Here is a 23,785-nt window from a genome sequence, read left to right as displayed (position 1 = left end):
AGCTGGGGAGGACAGGCCCCAGGGGTAGCCCTGGCTCTGGCACCAGATGTGAGGCCTCTTGGTCTGAGCCTCAGTTTCCAATCTGTACACTGGAGAGAGTAATCTCTCCCCTGCCTGCCTACCAGGGACAGTTCCAGAAGCCACAGAGCGCGTCACAAGATAGTGTTAACAGCTGAGCTTTCTCTCATACCCTCAAAACCCCGCGACCCTTGGGCTGGGGTTCCTGAAGTCCAAGCTCAGCTCTGTCAGGGCACGTAGGTGTTCACAGGGGGCCTGAGGCTTAGGCAAGGGTGGAAGAAAGTAGAAATCCAGAGAACCTTCACTCGTGGCATTGTATGACTGGCATCCTATTTTACAGATCAGAAAACTGAGGCACAGAGAGGGCGAGCAGTTCATCTGATGCCCCACAACAGAGCCAAAGCTAAAACTGAGAACCAGGGAGTCCAGCCAAGGACCCTTTGTACCACACTGCAGGGAAGAGGAGCACTGGACCAGTGGACGGGACAGGGGACACTGCCTCCCTGACCCTGGGCAGGTGGCTGCTCTGAGCTTCTGGGTCATGCCTGCCTCCTCCCACCTTGTCCCTGGGAGGTGGCCTGAATGTCCTGACTCCATGGCACAGCTGGCGAGCCTTCCAGAAGCAAGGCTGTGTTTCCACACTGGTCCCATGTGCATGAGCCTACATGACTCTGTGTGCATCCGCTCCCAAGCAAGTCTCTGCCTGTGCTTATACACAGGTGTGCACACGACTGCATGTGGGCCGCGTTGGCTTTGTCCCCTCTGTACCCAGTGCCAGTATGATGCCTGCCAGATGGTCGGCTCTGCAGATATCCACCTGGAGCTGAGAGGGACTTCTGGTCTTGACCTCTAGGCCCGGTGGTCATCGGCCCCTTTGCTTTCTCTGGACACCAGTGACAGCCCCACCTCCTACCCAGGACTTCCTCTCGTGGATCCCAGGCCCACTCACCGGTGTCGTCGGAGACGCTGGGCCGCTGGCTGCCAGCCGGGGAGCGCAGTACTTCGTCGCTGTACATGAGGAAGCTCTCGTAGTCTTCCCCGCACTGGGCGTCCACGATGGGGATGTCCGGGATGATGGGGACTGCAGGGGTGGGAGAGGTGAGCCAGGGACCCAGCCCCCCTGTCCTCCCCTCTCCACCCTGTGCCCTGCCCCACCCCCACCCCCCACTCACTGGACATGGGCCGCTTGGGCTGGGTGGCCAGGTTGATGATGGCCTCCCGCTCGGGCCCCCAGCCTGCCCCGTTGCGCGCCTTCACGGTGTAGCGGTATGGCTGGGACTCCCGTAGGTTCTCAATGAGCAGCATCCGCCTCTTAGGAGTGTCCACCAACACCTTCTTCATGGGCCCGATGGGTCCTGGGGCAGGGAGAGTGCCTCAGAGGGGTCCTTCTGCGTTCCTGCCTGGCCCAGCCCCGCCTCTGATGTAACAGCACCGCTGCGTGGTCTCTGAATTGCACGGAGAGGGCGCAGGGGACAAGGCAGAGAGCAAGCAGCTATTGGAACTCCTGTGCCGTGCCGCGCCCTGAGAACCTGGGTGTGCCTCATTTAAGGAAGGGTCACCAACTCTCCGAAGGGCTGGCTCATCCTTAAGTGGCAAAGCCAGGACTAGACTCAAGGTGGCCCCACTGTGACCTCCACGGATTGGTAAACGGTCCTGTGTCCAGAGCGCCTCCACCTGAGGCACACTCCGGCAGTGAGGGTGCCTCTGTCTCATTGTCCGCACGACCAGACCCCAAGTGCTCTGTTGAGGAAGTGAAAGTGGAGATATCCAGACACCCACCCCAGCTGCCCTGTGGTCACCGGAGCAAGGACTGGAATAGAGGGGTGGGCTCAGGGAAGCTGCACCTCCGGGCAGGCTGAGGCTTCGGAGAGCGAAGGGGTGGGGAGAAGGGCGGAGAAGAGGGCCAGCAGTGACAGGTGAGCAGAGAGCAGAGGCCAGGCAGCTCTCCTCCACTCACACCTAGAAGGGCAGACATGCAGCCCTGGGAGAAAGGAGAAAGTGACCCTCGTTGCTCTGAGCAAGTGACGGCACCTGGGCCCAGACACAGCAAGAAGTGCCCTGCCATGCTAGAAGGCTTCTGGGAAACCAGAGAAGGCCCAGAAGGATGGAGGCCAGAAAAGGTCCCAGTTTCCAAAGAGGTCCAAAGGAGGGTTCTGGAAAGTGCTACCTGATAAGCTTGATGTCTACCCCCAGCCAACCACTGTGCTTAAAAAGAATTGATTGGTGGAGGCCCATCAGCCTGGGGGAGGTCTCTAGCTGCCAAGGTGGGCACTGTTCTCCACCCACCCCTCACATCTCTTTCAGCTCGTGGGAACACCCACCAAAGTGCTGATGCCCTCAGCCAGGAGGGCCATCCAGCACATTCCAGGACACAGCTGAGACCTCAGCAGACTGAAGCCATGCCCAAAATTATCAGGGATGAACTTTGGACAGGGTACGTATCATTCCTGGGATGAAAGGCGGGATCAGAGGACACTTCCTAACAGTGGTCCGTGGGCAGACTAGGTGTTATAAACCTGGAACAGGCCAAAGGTGTGATGTAGCTGCTTAGGTTGCATGTGGTCTGCTTGGCTGGTAAAGAGCCACGAGCCTGATGTCTAGAATAATCTTGGGGCCCTCTGCCCTTTTGGGCCATCCCCGAAGCGCTGTGCCTGACCCACGTTAAGGTCCATGGGTCATATGGGGTGGTGAGCCCTGCAACCCTGGGACGGAGCAAGCAGAAGTGAGGGCACAAGGAGGAGGTCCCTGCACCAGGCGGCAGGTGGAACCGATTTCCCTCACTTCCTCATCTTGGCCATTGGCAAGGGGTGCCCACCCTTCCCTCCCTTCCAGGACTGGGAAGAAATAACAGTGCTGCCACGCACTCTGGCCTTGGGCTGTTATTTGAGATGTACTTAAAAAAAAAAAAGGTTTCTCTGAAATTCAGGGCATCCCCTATTTGCTAATCCTACCAACTCTACTTTGGCCCTACAAGAACCGCGTGAGAGTGAGCCGTGCGGGTTTGCTGTATGGGAAGCCTTCTCATGCCTTCTATCCCCACCTGCCCTGTGAGCTTCTGGGCTCGGTCTCGGGATGCGACCAGCCCCAACCTGACCACAAACCTGATGATGCCTCGGGCAACCAGACCTATGGGACACATCCACCAACCGGGACGATGTGACCTTCCTCCTGCGCTTTGCTCCCTCCCCTTCCTGCTGTCCTAGGGGCAGGAGGGGCCCACGTCCTTACGGTTGTCCTCGTTGACCAAGCCGTAGCAGACCTCGTAGGCCGTGATCTCTCCGTTGGTCTCAGCTGGCTCAGCCCAGCTCAGCTGGGTCACCGTGGAGGAGACGACATTGAAGGCCAGACGCCCCGGCTCACTGGGTACTAGGGAAGGAGGGGGGGCAGTGTAGGAAGAAAGCTGTCAGCAGCAGCAGGTGGAGGGCAGGGTTCTGGGAGTAGAGCGGGCAGAGCTGGGCACGGGGGCATCAGGGTGGTTCCGGGACCGACGTGTGGTGAGGCCTCACCTTCCTGTTGGGTGCGGCAGGACACCAGGGAGCTGTAGGGACCCTCGCCCTGTGCCCCGTAGGCGCACACCTTCATCTCATAGTCGCAGTATGGGTACAGGTTCGTGAGCTCCACCGAGGGCACCTTGCTGTCGAGCAGGTGGGCCTCGGATTCCGAGTCACCCTGGATCCAGTACTTCACCTGCTCCCAGGGGAGGAACTGGTCAGCGGGAGGCGTCAAGCGCCAGAGCTGCTCGTTGACCTCCTGCCCTTATTGTCCCCTTTGCACCGATGAGACACGGAGGGGTTGGTGACCTGCCAGGTTCACACGGCAGGGCTGGGGCAGAACTCGGGTGTCTTCTGGGTGGGGGGAGGGGCCGCATTCCAGGAAGGAGGGCAAATGTCTGAAAACTTCAGGGACGGGACTTCGCTCTTCCCCAGGCAGATGGGGGTTCCCCCTGTCCACTTGTGCTTGGCTCCCCAGGGTCAAGCGTGCCCTCTCTGCCCCCTCGGGGGCTCTTTGGCTTCAGGTGGCCCGTCTCCCCAGTGGGTACCAGCCCTCTGTGCCCACCTCCCTCCTTGCCTCCCACCTTACCCTGTACCCCGTTGGCTTGCCCGGAGGGGGCAGCCAGTTGAAGTGGATCTTTCGGGACCCGGCGGCCTTGGCATTGGGGTTCTGTGGGGCACCCAGGTCACCAGGGTGAGGTGGAAATGATGACAGCGTCGGGCTTGTGAAGTTCCGGTCCAGTTCATCTACAGTGGGCCGAGTCAGCGCGGGTCAGACAGCTCAGACACCCCCTCTTTGAGTGAAGCAGGAATCCACCCTCACCACCAGGGGGCTCCAGAGACTCAGTTACCAACTCTTCCCTGCCTCAACTGACCACTGACAACTGACAGCACTCAGCACCCAGGACTCTGGGGGGGGGGGTGGCTGGTGCCCCCACTGGTGCTACAGAGGGCATCCTGCCCTCCTGGTGGAGGGCCCGGAGGCAGGGGGTGTCTGGAGGAATGAGAAGGAGGAGGGAGATCGTCTGCCCTTCTTTCTCCCTTGGCAGCCAAAGGAATGTTCCATGTCAGAACGTTTGTTTCTATGCCCCCCTCCCCAGCGTGCTCCCCACTCTACTCTGAGAATCCCCCCTCCTCTCCTATCTTCCAGGCAAGGCTTCTCTGGGGTGGGCTCATAGACACCACCATACTGGAGGTTAAGGACCCGTAAGAACTGTTTCGCCCCTCTAGGAAACACCTGCATTTTAGTTGGAACTGAAGCTGAAATCAAAGGGCTAAGACCTAACGGTGGGGTTCATGGCGCCGCCAGCAGGCTGGGTAGCCACAGCGTGACTCCACCCTCTTTGGCTGAGAGCAGGATTGCTGGATAAAATGCAGGACCCCTAGTTAAGCCAGAATTTAAGATGAATAACAAATAGGATAAGTATATCCCACTGAGGTGTGGGATATACTTACACAAAACTTGTTCTTCGTTTACCTGAAATCCAAATTTAACAGGGAATCCTATATTTTATTTGCCCATACTGCAGCCTTAGTGGAGAGGCCCCCAGCCCTCCCTCCCCACCTGCTGAAGGGGCTCTGCCCACCTCGGTCTCCAATGACGACGGTGGCTGAGTGGGGCTGGCCCAGGCGGGCCCCAAACTTGGGGTTGCTGAGTTGAATGTGGAAGCGGCGGGTCTGGCGGCCCCGCAGGAGGGAGTCTATCTCCCGCGGCTCCAGGAGCTTCACCTGCAGCTCCTTCCAGGTCTCCCCAGGTTGGAATAGCAGATCCCCCTCTGCAGGGATGTAGTCCTGGGAGGGAGAAGGGGTCAGGGTCAGACCAGGCCTGGAGGATGAATCATGCCACTCCACCCCAACCTCCTGGATACGGCAGAGAGACCATCCCACCTGCACATGAAATGGCTCCTGTTTCTGTAGCACCTCCCGTGCATCAAGCACTTTGCACTTACTAGCTCATTTGACCCTCACAGCAATGTGAGGTGGAGCTATTACTGTCCCCATTTTACAGATGAGGAACTGAGGCACACGGAAGGGTGGAGAAACTTGCCCAAATTCACACAGGCAGTTGTGATAGAGCTGAGGTTTGAACCAAGGCCCAGAGATGGGGATGTATAAAGATCCAGAAGAGTCTCACACAAGCAGACCCCATCCAGCGATGGAAGAACCGTGCCCCACACTGTGGCTCTGAAGTCTGGGATCCGACCAGGCCCCAGGCCCTGCCTCCTAGGGAGGGTGCCCCCATCAGCTCCAGTTTTGTTCCTTCAGTGCCTCAGGGCTCTCCCGAGCAACCCGGGGAAGTATGTCCGCGTCAACATACGTGTATCCTGCTCACATGAGACCACTAGGTGGCGATGCACACTAACATTTCAAGTTCAGGCCCAGCAGGGGGCAAATTCAACAGTTTAGAAGCCCAGAAAGAGACACTGCAGCCAGTGTAAGAAAAGCAGGAGTTACCCACTAGACGACTGAGACTGAGCTGGGGGGGGGGGGGGGGGGGGGAACTCTTCCAAAAGTCAAAGTCACAAAAGGCAAAGCCAGGGAGTTGTCCTAGATAAAAGGACACCTAAGGCACACAACAAAATGCAATGCCAGATCCGGGATTGGTTCTTGGACTGGAGCAAAAGAACCAAAAAAACAAAAAACAAAAAAACCGCTATAAGGGACATTATTGGGGCATGTGAACATGGGGAGATCTGAATATGAACCAATTATTAGGTAATTCTTTTTAGAATTTATTTCGAGACAGAGTTCACCCATATAGGGGAGAGGCACAGAGAGAGGGAGAGAGAGAATCCCAAATAGGCTCTGTGCTGTCAGTGTGGAGCCTGATGCGAAGCTTGAACTTATGAACCGTGAGATCATGACCTGAGCCGAAATCAAGAGTTGGATGCTTAATTAATCGACTGAGCCACTGAGGTGCCCCTATAATGTGAGGTTTCTTAATTAAGGTTGGTAATGATGTTGTAGTTGTGTAGAATAACCTTGTTCTCAGCAGGCGCCACCAGAAGCTTTAGGGTCTATGTGATGTCTATAACTTACTTTGTTGAGCAAACACAATGAAATGAAACACAACTCTCTCTCCCCCTGTCTTTCTACAGTTCTAGAAAAGAGATACAGATACGCATATATATCTTTAGATAGATGCATCTATTCTCATATCTATATAGAAGGAGAACCAGAAAACTATTATTAATTGGTGACTCTATGTAAAGGGTAAATGGGTGCTGGGGCACCTGGGTGGCTCAGTCGGTTAAGCCTCTGACTTCAGCTCAGGTCATCATCTCACAGTTTGGGAGTTCGAGCCCCGCGTCGGGCTCTGTGCTGACAGCTCAGAGCCCGGAGCCTGCTTCGGATTCTGTGTCTCCCTCTCTCTCTCCCCCTCCCCTGCTCGCACTCTGTCTCTCTCTCTCTCTCTCTCTCTCAAAAATAAATAAACATTGAAAAAATTATTTAAGGGTAAATGGGTGTTAATGGCATTAGTCTTTTCATTTTCCTGTAGGCTTGAAGTTTTTCAAAATAAAAAGTTGGGAAATAATAAAAATGTTTAAAAAAATACTTAAACACCAAAATGCCTTTATAAAAGTATAACAGGGTAGCTGGAATCCCTTCTATAATACGGTGTGTTCAGTGAGATTTATGGACATACAAATTCTTCTTTGGAACTTTTATCGGGGGCCCCGGAGCAGTAATGAGAACTGTTCCTTCCAATAAAAGGAAGGGAAGAACACGCCGTGGCCAGGCTGCCGGCTTTCGCCAAACTGGCCTGTGGGCCCAGTGAGACTCGATCGTATTACTCCGGCTGAATTGCTGATATGAATATTTTTAGTTTGTAAATGTTGATAAATTCAGAAGCACATCCAACACCTGGACGTGGCTCTTCCCTGAGACTGGGGTCCAGTGATGAAGGCGATGTGGGCTCACAGGCGTGGCAGGGGGCCAAACTGTGACAGCCTTTCTCGAGAGTCTGCCCAGGGACATGAGGCCTATGCTCCCACCTCAAGAAGCCCAAAGCCCCTGGACGTGGGCAGACGGAATCCATCTCACTACGTAGGGTTTGGCTGCCCTGGTAGATCCTGTGTTGTTGGAAGGGAGATATGAACGATCCGGACATGTCCCTGGTAGTGATGAGGCCTCACCTAGGGCACCACCGGCACTTTTGGTGAGACACATCTATTATGAGTGGCAGGAGCAGGCAGACATGTCCTTGGGAGGCTGGCCAGGGGCGCCACCAGCATCCCAGCGACTCCGGCAGCTGCCGTGTCCCGCTCTCGCTGGGCCCCTGGGAGATGCCTTTGACCTCATGGCAGAGCCTTACCCGGTTGCCCTGTGCGGTGTTATCCTGTGTGCGGTAGGAGACTTGGGACTTGCCGTTGTCCAGGATGCGCCGGACGACGGGAATGCGGGCCACTTGCTCTCCGCCGCTGACCAAGTACTCAGGCTTCTCAAATGACACTATCCCGCTGGCTGCAAGGACCCAGGCACCGGTCAGGGCGGCCGGCCCTCAGTCCTTTCGCAATATGCACCCTCTTTCGGGGCCCACCCCTGCCTCCAGGAGTCTGCCTGTCGTTCCTCACCCCACTCGAGGGAGGGGATGGAAAATTTTCCAGAAAAGGTGGAGGGGCTGGCACAGTGTCCAGCTGACATCCTGGAAGAGTCAGGGCAGAGAAAGGAGGCCAGGTAGGGCCAGAACCAGAGATGGGGGCTTGAGACTGGGCTGGGACAGAGCAGGACAAAGGCCTGTGGTGCAGGGGCAGGTGGGGAGGAGAGCTCGGGGACCACAACAGACCCTCTGGATGCAGAAAGGATGCTTATCAACAACTCGGGGGTCCCCAGGAGGGAAGGCAACTTGGGTGTCAGTGGTGCGATGCCTTGCTTCCCCTCTAAATAGGCTCGGGTGGGGCGCCTGGGTGGCGCAGTCGGTTAAGCGTCTGACTTCAGCCAGGTCACGATCTCGCGGTCTGTGAGTTCGAGCCCCGCGTCAGGCTCTGGGCTGATGGCTCAGAGCCTGGAGCCTGTTTCCGATTCTGTGTCTCCCCCTCTCTCTGCCCCTCCCCCGTTCATGCTCTGTCTCTCTCTGTCCCAAAAATAAATAAACGTTGAAAAAAAAATTTTTAAATAGGCTCGGGTGAAATGAACTCCCAATGCCCTTCCTGCTCTGATGTCCTGGCATCCCGGGGAGGTCCATTCAATCTCCTACGTTCAAAGGCCACAGGGGCAAGAAGGGGAGGGATGGGGGACAATTTCAGGAGGACACGGCACCCTATAATTACAGCAGAAGCTCCCACATTGAGTGCTTACCACCAGGCACTGTGCAACGGTGCATAGCCACATACCCCTCTTGAGAGCCAGACGCCCATTTTACAGATGGAGAAACCAAGGCTCAGAGAGGTTAAGTGACTTGCCTAGGCCACACGGCCAGGCCCCATCTGCCCTCAGATGTTAGGAGGAGCCCCCTTTATGCCCCCCTGCTCCCGCCACCCTGACCCACCTTGCTCCTTGATAATGGTGATGTTTACCAGGCGGCGACCGAGGGTGGCAGTGCCCATGGGCACATCGATGGCTTCCACCAGCAGCTGCTTCTCATCATCGTCCTCAGGCCGGATGAAGAGGGGCACCCGCACGTCCACCAGCTCCACGCCCTCCTGGAACTCCACCATCCCCCGGGCATCTGGGTGGGAGTTGGGGGGGCAGGCAGACGTGGCTCGGGCGGCTGCCCAGGGGTGGGGGGCATAAGGAAGTGGCACAGGGAGCCTGCCCACCTACCTTGGTCTGCAGTGAGGGTGTAGTAGCCGGGGGCCACCTTGAGCTCATGGAAGGCCCCCTGTTCCACCTGCTTCTCCGTCAGCTTCAGCAGGGCCTGCTTGGCCGCGCGAGGCGCCATCAACACCGTATCCACAATGGTGTGGTCCTGCCTGGGGTGGGGGGTGGGTAGGTGGGGATGTGTCAGGCTGGCCACGGATGCTGGCACTTGTCCCCCCAGCCCCCACCCTCCTGCCTGTCCTCTCCCCATTAAGGGACAAGACGCCTGGCAGCAAAAAGTGCCACCATGAAGTAGCCCCAGTGTTACAGGTCGTTCGTGTGTGTTCTAGAGAAAAAGGGATCTGTGATCAACTCCATTTGAGAAATAGACTTCTTCTCTGCGGGCCTTCTCAGAGCCTTTGAGGGAGTTGTATGCATAGTGAAACTGTAAGAAGGGCGTGGGGAACGAAGTCAGTGCTTCTCAAATGGATTTGATCACAGAACCATTACTTCACAGAGCATCTGGCACGCTGCCCCCCCCCCCCACCTCACCTTGAGTCTCAGCCAAGCCACTGTGCCTCCTTGAGCCTCGGGGTCCTCATGCATGAAATGGGGCTACCCTGCCCACCTCATCTATGAAATGGGGCCCCTCCCTAAACCTTCCCAGCCACACCTCTTCAGGTGGGATTCCAGCAATAGATGCCGTACAAAAAAGATGCTAAGGGTAAGGGTGCTGAGGTCAAACTGCCTGGGTTCAAATCCTGGCTCTGTCTCTTAGTAACTAGGTAATCTTGGGCAAGATACTTGACCTAGGGCTGCCCCACCCGTGTGCCTTCAACTCACTTTTTCCCGGCGTTGGGCTGCTGCCTGTGGGGGGACAAAGAAGGGAGCATGAGCCACACAGTCTCTGGGTAGAAGCACGGACCTGCTTGTGGGGGGGGGGGGCCCTAGAGTGGGTAGTGGGGGCAGCTCCCGCCCCCGCCCCCGGGCACCCAGGACCCACCGGAATTTAGTCTGCTGGAGCTTGTGTGCACCTGTGATCTGTCTGTACACCTCATTCAGCTGCCAGGCAAGGAAAGGCGTGAGGCTGGCACCCTGGGTAAGCCTCTCTACCCAGAGCCACCCAGACCCAGAGGATATGGTTGGATGGGACATGCACATGGCCATCCATGTGCATTGCCTTGTCCCCTTCTGGAAACATTCACAGGACGACCCCACACCAGGCACATGTCCAAGGAAGCCCCTCTTTCCTACTCGGAAAAATCCAGGTTCCGCAGCTGCTTTCTCCTTGCTCTCCCCCTACCTGGATCACACCCATGCCCAGGGATGCCGGGGGCCCCAGGGTCAGCTTCTTTGGCCCTTACATTCTCCTCCACCTCCTGGCGCAGCTGGTCACACTCTCGAGTGTCAGGCTTCAGCAGGTTCTCAGTGCAAAGGCGGGCGAGGCGCAGGGACAGCCCATAGGGCACTAGGGGCAGGCAGGGATGGAGGCAGGGATGGGGGTCATCAGCCTCCGGCACACCAGGCACTCTAGAAGCCCCCTCCAAGACCCATGCTAGGATGGTGGCAGGGGCGGGGCAACTTGCTGGCCGAGACCCTGAGGCCTGTAGCACCATCAGGAAGGGCAGAAGGTGGCCAAACCTGTGTCTGCCCCCAACGCCCAGAGAAAACAGGAATGGTGTGATTTGAACCCAGGACCAGCGGTGAATGTGCCCCAGGCCCCATGGGCGCTCCCAAGAGCCACCGTGCCAAGCCCCAGTCCTCACCCAGCTCCATGGGGTTGGTGCTGGAGGCATGGGTGGCAAAGCCAGGCCGCTGCACGTTGTTGGTGATCTTCCATCGGACCATGTCACGTCCCTTGAGGTTCCCGCTGCGTAGCATGGGCGTGTCCAGGTGGTCTGAGGCCATCAGGTTCTCCCGCAACATGTAGTGGTCTTCCTTGAAGCCCACCATGTGCCCTGCGTGACAGGGTCCTCAGCATGGGGCCCCACCCTGGGCCCTCCCAGCCACACCCCCTCAGGGTGGGACCCTAGGCCTCCTGCCTCCGTTCCACACACACCCCAACTTCTCCTCCACCCTATCTGGGGGGAATGGGCGGTCAGAGCCGTTGCCACCCCGCACATGCTGGGCCCGTACCTCGGTTGCAACAAGGGAGAAGTGCCAGGCAAGCCTAGGAGATAAGGTGGGCGGGGATGAGGGCTGGGACAGCTGCCCCAGCCCAGGTAAGCCCCTCCGGCCACCTGCCCCCCGCCCCCCGCCCCCCTCCCCCCCCCACGCCAATGGTCCAGAGCGGCAACACTGCCTTCCCCAGACACCAAGGTATCAAGGAAGTTGAAGGGATCTAGGTGTGGAGCACATATGGTGAGTACAGAGGTTGGTGGGGGCAGAGGGTTCCCAAAGTTTGTACCATGGGACCCTGGTCCTGCCAGATGCCCTGTAAAGTAATGGTTCTGTGATCAAACCCATTTCAGAAGCACTGACTTCATTCCCTGTGCCCTTCTCACAGTTTCACTATGCATACAACTACATCAAAGGCTCTGAGAAGTCCCGCAGAGAAGCCTGTTTCTCAAATGTATTTGACCACAGACCTCTTTTTCTCTGTAACCCACACTAATAATAGCCCCTAACACTGGCATTACTACGCAGTTTCTCCTCTGCCCCGACAATTCAGCATTCCATGCCAGACCATCCCCCATGATTTCCTGCCTCTCATCTTTCCTTCCCAGTGAGACTACCAGCTCCTGGTGGGCAAGGTCTTTCTTCTCTCTGTTGGCTCCCATGGCCCTTTGCATGTGCCTGACCTGAGGGCAGGTGGTCTCAGGTATAGGCCACTGATGATTGGCAGAGGCGAAGGGCTGGGGTAGGAAGGACACTAGAGCTGGACAGAAGACATGGCTTCACCTGGCCTCTCCACGAATGAGGACCTTGGTGGGGGTGTGGGGACCCTGGTGAGATTTGGGGACCTGGTGGGAGATGGGCCCCTGGTGGGAGCTGGGGACCCTGATGGGGGCTGGGGATCCTGGTAGGAGGCGGGGACCTGGTGGGGGTGGGGACCCCGGGGGGGGTGGGTGAGGACCTGGGGAGGGTAGGGACCTGGGGGAGGATGGGGATCAGTGGGGGTGAGGACCTGGAAGGGGTGGGGACCTGGTGGGAAGTGGGGCCCTGGGGGGGGGTGGGGCCCTGGGGGGGTGAGGGCCTGGGGTAGGTGGGGACCTGGGGAAGCTCCCACCTTGCAACAGGCACAGTATTTCCAGCAGAGCAACAGCAGCAGTGCCAGCAGCAGCAGGAGGAAGATGAGCAGAGGGATGAGCCACCAGAAGGAGCCGGGCGGGCAGTCTACGGAGGAAGGGGAGGGACAAAAGGAGGGAGGCAATGCCCATTTTTCCACCAGGGTCTGCCCGGCTGCCCATCTGCCCCGTCCGTCGGCTCACCCTTCTTCCTGTGCACCAGGACAGTGCTGTTGGGCCCGGGGGTGCCGTCACCCTCCACCGTGTAGCTGTATGTGCAGTCATCGTCCTCATCCCGGAAGGAGCAGTGCTCCAGCACCTCGCCTCCTGCACCCACACACGGTCAGCAGGGCACCCTGCGCCTGGGAGGTGTCCCCTCCTCTGGGGCCCACAGGCACCTCCCTGGGGGAGGACACAAGTACCCTGGCACAGGGCCAGGGTGAGGTGGGAAGCTGCCCTGTCCCTGCCCAGGAGCATCAAAGGTTGCACCTCTGTGCACCCCATCCCGGGTGCACTCAGGAACTTGGCTCCCAGGACATTTATCTGACCTACAGGAGAGAAGGCTGTGTGCCCTCATGGCCCCATTATGTGCCCCTAATGTGTTCATATCCCTGCCCAGCTATCTACCCCCCCTGGCCAAGCCAGGTGCCCCCTCCCCAGACTCTTTGGTCCCAACTCAGCTGTGCCTCCTGCCTGGGTCTCTGTGTCCTGGCCAGGCCGTGTGCCCGTGCCCGGGTCTGTGTGCCCTGTCTGCGTTCTGGGACCTCTCCCAGGTCTAGAACCCCTCTCTCCGGCCTGCATGACCTCAACCTGGAGTATCAACCCTCTGCCCAGCTCTATAGTCCTGCTGCAGTGAGTGACACCCCCTTCCCCATCAGAGGCCCTCTGCCTAGGTTCTTAGCACCCCCCGTCCTCAGCGGGGCGCCTCACACCTTTCTTAAGCTCGTCCACCATCTTGATCTTGAAGTTGCACCCCTCACACATGCGCCCCTTCTTCTCCCCGGTGCCCCAGGCTTGGCACTGGACACAGGAGCGCAGGTCCTCACAGAGGCCCAGGCGGATCTGGGTGGGAGAGGAGGGGAAACCAGGACCGTGTTGGGTGGCTGTCCGCTCCGCCCTGTGCCTGGGGTTCCCACGCCCACAGCCCAGTGATCTTGGCCTCACCGCCGAGTAGTTGATCTCACAGATGGTGTCCGTGTAGAGCGACTGCTGGTTGCAGTGGCAGCGGCCGCACTCGCAGTAGCCACGGCCATTACAGATGCCCTAGGGCAAGAGGAGGCACCAGTGAGCCACCAGTAACCCCAGCCCTGCCCGAAAGGGTGGGTGGTCCTGGCTAGGGTCCCTACTACCACCCCGCACTGCCTTCCTCGTGCCCAGGCCTACCCCGTTGCTGTCAATGCAGGTGGCATTGCTGAGAGGGCAGTCGCAGCTCAAGCCTGTCCAGCCAGGCTCACACACACACTGGCCCATGGAACAGCGTCCCCGGTCTGCAGAGAGGGAGAAGGACAGGAGAGGAGAGCCACATTCACTCCCGCGCCCAGGCCGCCCACATCTGCCAGGGCGGGCCTGTGGTTGCTGAGCCTGAACTAGGATCTCCCCAGCCAGGGAAAGAGCCATTTCCTCCACTTTTTGGAATCTGTTTCCCTCCGTCTCTTTCCCATTCCATTCTGTCTTCTACTTTCCGCTGTGCAGCCACAGTCATTATCCTAACACACAAATCCAGTCATGTGGCTCCCTGGTGTAAGAACCTCTAATGAGTTCTGGCCGAAGCAGTAAGGTAAGAAAAAGACAGAAAACACGTAAGTGTTGGGAAGTAAGAAACAAGGCTGCCATTATTGTAAGTGTTAGGAACATGTCACAAAATATCAAAAAGAATCTTCAGATAAATTATTAGATTTCATAAGTGCTTTTAGCAAAGTGGCTGGATACAAGGCCAATATGCAAATAGCTAGAAAATGAAATCAAAATCTCGCCTTTCTTTTGCCAAAGGATAAAGTCTAAAACCCTTAGACCAGAATAAGGGTCGTGATTAACTATGGCCTGCAGGCCAAATCCAACTCATTACCTGTTTTTGCTAAAGTTTTATTGGAAGACACCACATTCATGTGCTTACATATGGTCTATAGCTGCTTCCTGCTACGGTGGCAGAGCTCAGTTGTTGTGACGGAGACCAAATGGCTCACAGAACTGAAAATATGTACTTTCTGGCCCTTTAAGAAAAAGTCGGGACCAGACCGGACTGGACCCCAAAGCCCTGCATTCTGTTCCTGCCTCCTTCTCCAGCAGCTCTCTTACATCTCTGCCTGTGCCAAATGTCTGCCTTTCTCCAGATGTAAGGGTTCCTTCACGTCTCTCAGCACACTTTGGGATGGACAGCTGAAGAGGAGAAATGGCAGACGAAAGCAAAAAGGGAGCAAAGGTAGAAAAGCAGGGGCTTGACCCCCAGTGACAAGTATACAGTTGAGGCTTAATAAGTATTTGATGCCTATGGGGCGCCTGGGCGGCTCAGTCGGTTAAGCGTCTGACTCTTGATTTCGGCTCAGGTCATGATCTCACAGTTTGTGAGTTTGAGCCCCGCATTGGGCTCTGCGCTGATGGTGAGGGGCCTGCTTGAGACTCTCTTTCTCTCTCTGCCCCTCCCTTTCTCTCTCCGTCTCATAAGAAATATATATATATATATATATGTATATGAAAAAAATATATATATATGAAAAAAAGTATTTAGTGCCTGGATTTTCACTGACTCTCCTCCATTCAACCGCTCAACCCTATCCGTGGCCCCTATCTGGGTTCTGTGGCCCCTGCTTGGAAGCCCCGGGGGGCCATGGTGGACACGTAACTCCCAGCCCTGCCCGCTACAAATGTGCTGTCTTCCGAGACAGGAAAGACCGCCATGCCGTGTACCGCCAACCACTGAGGATTCAGCTGGATGGGACTCACCCTCATGAGATGGGAGAGTGGAGAATGGAGGTGGGCATGGGCTACAGGACCTCGGGGGAGTGGTCTTGACCATGAGTGGGATAACGCACTGGCAGGGGCCCTGGGCCTCGAGTTTGTAGAGGGGAGAGAGGTCCAGGTTGAGAGTAGCCTTGGGGGAGGCACTCAGAGAGCCCAGAGGGGGGCTGCCTCTAAACTTGGGGATTCAGACTCCTGGCCTGGCCCTCCCACCTGGGTCTGGGTGGGGGAGCCAGTGGGGGGCAGGCCAGGGCCCAGGCACCCAGGTCACCCCTGCTGTCCCGAACCCCCCGCCGGGGCTGCTGAGCTCACCATTGCAGAGGAACCCAGAGGCACGGGGGCACTGGAAGTTGTCATACTCGCAAAACGGACCCTCATAGCGGCCTTCACCGTAGCACACGCAGTGGCTGCACTGGCACTCGCCACGCCCAGAGCACGGCTTGTCCTCGCCCTCGCGAAGACAGGGCTTTATGTCACTCAGTGAGCCGGTGGGGCAGCTGCACGTGTTGCCGCTCCTAAGGAAGGAGTCAGTCACCTCCCCACAGCCCGGGAGGAGGGAGGGCTGGGGCTTTTACCCCCCCATTTTACAGATGAGGAAACTGACGCCCTAAGAGTCACACAGACAGCAGCGCCTCAGCTGAGACTCAAATGTCAGTCTCAATCCCTCCCAGTGTCCCTTCCTTGAGTCACGATGGACATGTTCAGTGTCTTGAAGCCTTAAAAACCCTCACTACCCCTTATTTAGGAGCTCGTTTCTGATCAGGTAATGCGTGCGCATGGTTCAGAATACTAGAGGCACAAAGTGTCCCCCTCGTGTCTGTCCCCCAACATCCAGTCCCCACGCCCTGCCGGCCACCACCGTCCTGATTCTTGCATCTTTTCCCAAAGACGTCCTTTGTGTCTATGCGTTTTGAAGGGCTTTGGATTGAATCCACTTCACAACCGGGCCTGCCCCTTTCTGAGCCTTTCTATGACCCACCATCCCACCTTCGTCATCCGGGCATGCACGGTGTGTCTCCCCCCCCCCCCCCATCAGAGCCTTGCGGCGGCCAGGGCATCCCGGGTGCCATCTTGGCCCCCACACACTCACCAGCCCTCATTGCACACACAGTGTCCACACATGAAGTCTCCGTGGTAGCTGCAGTGAGCTGAACGCACTTCTTTTTGCTGGAACGAGATTGTGGCAAGGCGTGACAGCGCCACTGGGGAAACAGGGCCACTAGACGCTTCTGCTGCCTCTGCCCCTCCGGGCGCCCCGCAAGGCAGCTATGGCCACCGGAGGCTCTGCTTCGTTCCTCAGGGCCCCGCGGCAGTCGGCCAGCGCTTCCCTCCCGCCTGGTGGGGCCACATCGTACCAGCTCACAGGGGCACACATCACAGATGATGCCCACATCCATCCTGAGGCCATCCGAGAAGGAGGGCTTGAGATGGATGTTGCCCTTCTGGTCCTCTTCTCCCAGCTGGCACACGTGGGTCCCATCCAGCTCTTCCAGAGCCCGCAGCTGCACCTGGTAGGTGCCCTGCAAAGACCCCACCGTCAGCCAGAGGAGACGCGGTTGGATGAGCAGGGAGTGGCTGTGCCAAGATTCTTAGCCCTCAAGTTTCAGGGATGTGCCTGGAACCTTGGTACCCGGCTCCCTGCTGCCCCTCCTCACGACTAAAAACCTGCTCCTTCTAGGCACAGTCGGGACAACAACAGCACCAAAGATGACAAGAGGCACAGATGGCCCGCTCACTCATCTGACCAACGCTCTGAGCTCAGTACTGACTAATCCTGACTCCGCAGATGGGGACGGGCTGAGGAAGGTGCCAAAGTCATCCGAGTGGCTGACTCAGGGGACTTCGAACCTAGGCCTGTCTGATTCTGAAGGCCACGCTCTTTTTCTTTTATTATTAAAAAACTTTTTTTTTTTTTAACTCAGTAATCTTTATGCCCAACGTGGGGCTCAAACTCATGACCCCGCACGCTCCACCGACAGAGCCAGCAAGGCGCTCCTGTACGTTACGCCCTTGACCTCTGCTCAGGCAGACCACCCCCTCCAGTACGGGTCCCTGTGCCCACCCTCCCCTGCTCCGAAGCCCCACAGAGGCGTACCACTTTCCCCCGCTGGATGTGAAAGGACCCAGTATTCGTCTTTTCGAACATCTCGGAGGTGACCTCTGTGCGCAGGCCCCGGGGGCTTTCCAGGGCCCGGATGTCCAGGTCGGAGCGAATGCGCTAAAGGAGGGGCAAGCAATCAATGGTCTGGGTGGGGGAGCCTGGGCTCTCCCACTCTGGAAGGCCTGGCCGAGCTCCACCCACCGTGCGTGGAGGACTGAGGTGGAAGAAAGGGTGCTCCGGGTGTCAGAGCCCTCGGGAACCTGGGGCCGGGCTAAGGCGGGCTCCTCAGCGTCCTCAGGGAACAGCAGAGACCCTTCCTCCCTGGCCTATCCTGTTCCTCAGCTTTTCCTTGGGACATCCATTGCCCATTCTGCCCCCTCTCCAGCCCTGCCCCAGAAGGACTCAGACTGGAGCCCACACTGCCCCTCACCTGAAAGGCTTCCTGCAGCAGGTCCACGATGTTGGAGGAGTCCTCCTGAAGCACCCCCAGGGAGGAGACCGGGAAGTACGTCCGCAGCCTCTGCGGGAGACAGTGCCAGCCCGGGGCTAAGCCCTCAGCAAGTATTGGCTCATTGCATCTGGACCACAGCTTTGAGCTTATCCTCACCTTGCAGATGGGGAAACCAAGGCCTGGGGTGTTCTAGAGCCTGCCCTCCCCACCCCTACCTGTTTGGGAGTTGGGTTGGCGGGTGGGCACGGGACCTCCCATTTCCGTCAGGATGCATTTGGCCCTTTGGGAGGGGCAAAAGTTTCGGGAAGGAAGGAGGAGAAGGCAGGAGGGAGGGGAGGGAATGTTTGAGAAGTTCTGCGGACCCCCCTCCCGCCTCCCCCCCTTGCCCAGTGAGGCCTCGGCCCCGCACCTCGTAATAGCTGTAGGAGTAGTTGGTGACGGCGAAGATGGGGATGATGTTGTGTTTGGCAAGCAGGCGCACCAGGGTGGGCACTGACGGGTAGTCCTGTGTCCTGTACTGGGTATAGGTACCCGAGGCATCCAGGTGGCATGCCTCGTCATTGCGGCTCATGATGCCGGCCAGCACATTAGCACCGTCGGCCTCATAGTGGAACGCAGACTCCGTGGAGAACACCAGCAGGTGGGTGCTGTCGGGGCGCCAGCCGATGTCCCTCTGGGAAGGACAAAGAAGGGAGGCCCTTCGAGCAGGCTGCCTACTGAAGATAACGCATCGCCACATCACGTGTGCCTGAGAAAGTGGGTCCCGACAGGAGCTCAGCTAAACCATGGGATTCACGGCATGCCATCATCACGTGACAGACAGCACATGAGCGACGGCGGTGCGCAGCAGAAAACAGCAAGAAAGATGCAGCCGGGGTCTGTCCACACAGCGGCCACCAGGCAAGATCTGAGCCAGGTTCATCCAGCCGGCTCTCCCAGCTTCCTAACCACCAGGCGAGAAAATTTCAACTGCGTCGGAAAATGTACACACGCGATATTACATGAAAAGGCCGGCTGGAACAGATGACAGCTGGGCACGGCAGTTTGTTAGAGAAATATATGGGGTGATTTGGGAAACTGTATTACAAGCAGAAATGCTCGCGATAGCGTGAAGTAGAAAAAAAAAAAAAAAGAGCAAATTTCAGAATTATAAGTACACCGACTCCAGCTGTATAAAATCAGGGAAAGGGAACAAAATATGCCGGTGAGATATCACATGGTCGGCGGGCTGGCCAACAGTGGTGAAACCGTAGGCAATTTCTGTCCTTTGTTTCCCAAACTGTTTATAAGATGGGTGTATTATTTTCAAGATGGAAAAAAAATTGATATGCACATAAAAACTGCCCTCTTCAGCTGCCCAGTGCAGTTGGAGACTGTGGCTCCTGGAAGACTGGCATTCGCATGGAGATGGGTGGTAGGCTGGCTTCAGGGCACGGAAGATTCCAGAACCTCAGAACTCAAGTCTGCTTTGCTGGCTGATACAAGAGCAGGCTATGACTGCTCAGGCCGGGGGATCTTGGATCCCGGCACATCTCCACCTGGCTTGTCATGGAGGGCCACCCGGAGACTCTGGGCTTGTCTTCGCGCATGGGGGTCTCCGCCTGGCACCAGAGCACGCCAGTGGGCAGCTCACGCCCTTGCAGAAGAACATGACCCTGGTCTAGGCAGGCGGGTCTCTCCCTGGCACTCACCGTGCACACGGCCGCCTGCAGGATGGCATCAAAACCTCCTTCAGGAGCGTCCAGGTTGCCCGAGATCCGCTCTTTTAGCAGTTTGTTCCTGAACTCGGCCAAGTCTTCCGTCAGGCTGATGACGTTCTTGAAGGAGAAGGGAGGGTCACTGTTGGGCCATGGCTCCTTCAGCCTGGGCAGAGGTGGAGGGAGAGAGAGACAGAGTCAGGGGCGAAGACCCCATATATCCCTGGGCCCACCCTCTCTGGAAGTGCCCCTTTGGCCTGCTTCAACCAGAACACTGGAGAGCGCCCTGGTGGAGAGGAGGCGGGCCCCGTGGCCAGGACCCCCGCCCATTCGGTCACTCACTTCTCGGGCCTCATGTCCGTCTGAGGGACGCTGACTTTGTCCACAAACTTGCCAAATCCAATAGTGTAGTCGTTGGTGAGCTTCCTCAGGACCTCAGCTGGATGTCAACAGGAAAAAGAGGGGGCAGCTGAGCCCCAACACCCCCCCCATCAGTGCAGGGGGCCGGGCGGGGGAGGGGGGCTGGCTCGGGAAGGAGGAAGAGGGGAGAACGACCCCCTGTCAATACCTTGCATGTGAACATCAGTTCATGTTCACAGTAGCCCTTGTCCCTGTTCACAGATAGGGGAGACGGGATTCGGGGGGCCCGGATTCGAGCATGGAGCAAGCCGGAAGGGGCGGCGGGGGAACTGGACCAGTTGGCTGCGGAGCTGGGGTGAGCCTGAGCCTCACGGCCATGGGTGTGCTCCTTGTCAAGGCCAGAGAGCTCTGCTGCCCCCCCCCAGCCTGCGCCTTCTGTGAAGTCCCGACTGGCTAGTGGGGTCTAGCGGCGACCCCCGGCCCCGAGAATGGGCAAGGAGGAAATTCCTGGCGGGGGGCTCAGATGTCCTATCCTTCCTTGTGGGGTGGGAGCAGCTATCCTGAGCCCTGGCCTCCCGAGCAGGTGCCCAGCCAGCTGGGTGAGGCCACCCTCTCTCTCCCCTGCCCCACGGTCCTCTACACTGGCCCAGCCATACCCAGCTTCTCCCCCATCTGCTTGAGGTTGTCCAGATCGTCAGACATGGAGTTAGAGAAGTCCATGAGGATGTACAGGTCCACAGGGCTCTCGCTGGGCTCGAACACAAGCAGCTGAAAGTGCTGCTCCCCGCCTGGCCGAAGCCGGACCCGCAGCCTCTGGGGCGACACCTGGCTGCGCTGCAGGGTGGTGTCGATCTGGGTCTCCTGTGTCCAGGGGAGGGGGACAGCTGGCTGGAGGGCCACTCCGGAGACCTGATGGGGAGCCTCTCAGCCCGAGCAGCGGACACAGCGGACCCCTGTGAACAGCCCGCCTCGAGCATGGAGGGCCCGCCTCCCTTGAGCCCCCGCTCTGGGCACCTCTGTGATCTCGAAGCTGCTCTCCATGACCACCACGCTCTCCTGCCGGCACCCCGCAGCCAGCAGCTCTGCCTGGGTGTTGCAGCGCCGCTCCTTGAACATCTGGTCAAAGGAGATGAGGTCACGGGGGGCAGTGCCCATCCCCTGGCTGTCCCAACCCTGGATTTATCCTGACCCTTGCCTGTTCCACACCCGCCCCCGGCCTGGGGCTGGGCTGAGGGTGTGGCAAGTGTGGACTCAGCCAGAGCCCAGGGGTGGGGCCCAGCGGGGTGGGGCGCGCACTTTGGGGAACGGGGCTGGGACGGTGCTGGGTTCAGGAGGGCAGGCGGGTGACAGCAGCTCACCTCATCGGTGCAGTAGGCACAGTCCCTGTCCACGCGGATGCACTCGGTGCAGCTCTTCACCTGGGCCTTCTTGCAGCGGTTCGCTGGAGGGCAGAGGGGAGCAGACCCGCTGAGATGAACCTCACCGGTGACCAAGCCCTTTCCCACGTGCATCCTCAATGAAGAGAGATGGGACTGTCTCTCATCTTACAGAGGAGGAAATGGAGGCCAGCCGGTAGCCGATCTGCCCAGTTTAGGGCAGAGCCAGATCTCACCACACCTGAGCTCGCCAGTCAAGTCCAGATGGAGGGATGGTGCGGGCCGAGACAGAGGTGTTGGCCCATTTGCTGGTGGGGACGGCCTGGCTGTCCCTCTCCAGCTCCTCCAGGGTAAAGGGGACTGTGTCTGTCTTGTTTGTCGCTGTGTCCCCCATGGCTAGCCCAAGCCTGGCACACCAGCAAATTGTTCGTAAACGAATGAAGGAAAACTGCAGAGTTTTCTCAAAGGTTATGGGCATTCCCTTGGGTTCTGTTCAGTTAAAAATCGCAGTGAGGACCTACTGTGTGCACCCAGGGCACACAGTGACTGGCCTCCTGGGATCCGGGCAAAGGTGCACTGTCAGTGTTTAACAGGGGCTCTGGGGAGGCAGGAGCCCTGCCTTGCAGCATTTGCCCATATTCCCGCCATGGTCTATTTCAGGCTATCAACACAGCCTCCTCCGACAGGCCAAATTTCATCGGTAGGAGCTGGTTCCAGACCGCAGGCACTCAGAGAGGGCAGGTGACGACTCACCAGTCCCCCTCTCCTCCCGATTCCTAAAAAGAACACCCTACAAGTGCCTCAGTTCTCTGAGTGGTCATCTTCTCTCTCTTCTAGAGCAAGTCTTCCTCCCTCCGTGTTCTGGGCCGCATGGCTCAGGCTCACCGCTCCCCAGCCCTCGAAATGGGCCGTGGTTGTTCGTTGAGTGGCCAAGTGAGTGTCGGGGGGAGACAACCTTGAAAGGGATGCCCGTGCCCAGAAGGCTGCTGGAGAGGTGTGCCAGACTCACCCATTTGCCCGGGGAAGCTGACACTCAGTAGGGCTGCCAGCAGCAGGCTGGTCCATGGGCTGGGACGCAGCCCTGCCATCCTCTTCCTCCTGCGTAACAACAATAACTGACATATGACGCTTCCACAGCCCAGGTCACGGCCATCAGCTCACTGGGCTCCCGTCGGAGGTCTAGAATCCTCACTGCACCGGCGTGGAAACCGAAGCCCTGAGAGCTTCAGTGATGTTAAAGGCCACTGGTCCAGGGCCCCCAACTCTTCTCTTCCACTGTCCTCTTCCTTGCCATCCCTGGAGTGACCAGATGGCCTGCAGGCCTGCACCCTGCCCGGGGAGGGCCCATCCTCTCGTCATTGAGGACTCTGGGCTCCGAGCTTGCCCTAGTGCCCGGGCTCTTATGCTGATCTCGTTGAGGGCAGGGCAGGGTTTACTCTGCCTTTGCTTTCAGATCCCAGTGGGCCTGAAAGCGGTCTCATCCAACAGGGATGCCACCCCTTGAGGGCCTGGCCCTCCCTTCCTGCCCCCTCCCTGTCTTGGCCTATTTGCCCTTTGATGAAGGCGGTGTGGCCACGAGGAGAGGGGCCCCTTCCAGTATCTGGGGCCTGTGGAGGGGAGGAGAGAGCTTGCGGCACTCAGCTAGGCTCTGTAATGACTGCGGGCCCATCAGAAGTGGGGTCCCCTGCCCCAGCTCCTACCTCCGCCTGCTCCAGAGTTGGGTTGTTGGGGTCCCTGAGCATACCACCCCTTCAGAAGTTAACCCGGAGTAGATTACAAGCCTCTCCTGCGCACTCACTTATACACACACAAACACACACACACACACAGTGTGCCAGCCTCCCCAGGAATCCGCCTGTCTCAGCTCACCAGTGAACTTCGGGGCGGGCACTGGCATCCCTGAGACCTTTTTTAAAATTTTTTTTTTATTAAAAAAAAATTTTTTTTTAACGTTTATTCATTTTTGAGACAGAGAGAGACAGAGCATGAATGGGGGAAGGTCAGAGAGAGAGGGAGACACAGAATCTGAAACAGGCTCCAGGCTCTGAGCTGTCAGCACAGAGCCCGACGCGGGGCTCGAACTCACGGACCGTGAGATCATGACCTGAGCCGAAGTCAGACGCCCAACCGACTGAGCCACCCAGGCGCCCAAGAGACCTTTTAAAAGATAGGTGGCCTGCTGCCTCGGGAAGAGAAGGAGCTGGGCAGAGCTGAGGACAGACCTTAGGGCCCTGGCTTCTTTCTCCAGGGCCAGTGTCCACATGCCCACTGGCCCTTTCTCCTGGGACCTTTCCCCAGTCCTTGGCTTGTGGGGCAGGGGCAGCCCCAGGGTGTGGGGAGCTAAGGCCTCCCCTGCAAGTTTCCCCCCCG

The 23,785-nt window shown here is 58.0% G+C and overlaps 1 protein-coding gene across 4 annotated transcripts in view; it reads right to left on the bottom strand.

Annotated features, from left to right (window-relative positions):
• The window catches only part of ITGB4 (integrin subunit beta 4), a 30,163-nt gene that overhangs the window by 4,213 nt on the left and 2,165 nt on the right, over positions 1-23,785 (bottom strand). For all 4 annotated transcript variants that reach the window (XM_086688063.1, XM_086688065.1, XM_086688066.1 and 1 more), the window contains 31 exons: positions 22,425-22,513; positions 21,398-21,480; positions 21,054-21,155; positions 20,696-20,900; positions 20,022-20,118; positions 19,674-19,845; positions 18,392-18,655; positions 17,962-18,051; positions 17,526-17,648; positions 16,786-16,950; positions 16,521-16,597; positions 15,743-15,945; positions 13,859-13,962; positions 13,640-13,738; positions 13,408-13,537; positions 12,680-12,802; positions 12,478-12,584; positions 11,385-11,418; positions 11,015-11,206; positions 10,613-10,716; positions 10,252-10,310; positions 10,092-10,115; positions 9,273-9,421; positions 8,998-9,177; positions 7,825-7,973; positions 5,096-5,300; positions 4,099-4,256; positions 3,525-3,705; positions 3,247-3,384; positions 1,191-1,373; positions 968-1,099 (listed from right to left, as the gene is read on the bottom strand). In XM_086688063.1, the coding sequence (XP_086544189.1) occupies positions 968-1,099; positions 1,191-1,373; positions 3,247-3,384; positions 3,525-3,705; positions 4,099-4,256; positions 5,096-5,300; positions 7,825-7,973; positions 8,998-9,177; positions 9,273-9,421; positions 10,092-10,115; positions 10,252-10,310; positions 10,613-10,716; positions 11,015-11,206; positions 11,385-11,418; positions 12,478-12,584; positions 12,680-12,802; positions 13,408-13,537; positions 13,640-13,738; positions 13,859-13,962; positions 15,743-15,945; positions 16,521-16,597; positions 16,786-16,950; positions 17,526-17,648; positions 17,962-18,051; positions 18,392-18,655; positions 19,674-19,845; positions 20,022-20,118; positions 20,696-20,900; positions 21,054-21,155; positions 21,398-21,480; positions 22,425-22,503 (4,111 nt within the window). In that variant the 5' untranslated portion in view covers positions 22,504-22,513. Of the gene's footprint in view, positions 1-967; positions 1,100-1,190; positions 1,374-3,246; positions 3,385-3,524; positions 3,706-4,098; positions 4,257-5,095; positions 5,301-7,824; positions 7,974-8,997; positions 9,178-9,272; positions 9,422-10,091; positions 10,116-10,251; positions 10,311-10,612; positions 10,717-11,014; positions 11,207-11,384; positions 11,419-12,477; positions 12,585-12,679; positions 12,803-13,407; positions 13,538-13,639; positions 13,739-13,858; positions 13,963-15,742; positions 15,946-16,520; positions 16,598-16,785; positions 16,951-17,525; positions 17,649-17,961; positions 18,052-18,391; positions 18,656-19,673; positions 19,846-20,021; positions 20,119-20,695; positions 20,901-21,053; positions 21,156-21,397; positions 21,481-22,424; positions 22,514-23,785 lie in introns of those variants that run through there.

The sequence above is a fragment of the Puma concolor genome, chromosome E1 (assembly GCF_028749965.1).
Source record: "Puma concolor isolate L17-30 chromosome E1, mPumCon1.1.hap2, whole genome shotgun sequence".
Lineage (NCBI taxonomy): Eukaryota > Metazoa > Chordata > Mammalia > Carnivora > Felidae > Puma > Puma concolor.
The sequence above is the reverse complement of the archived record's forward strand: the minus strand, read 5'-3'. Positions and strand labels throughout refer to the sequence as shown.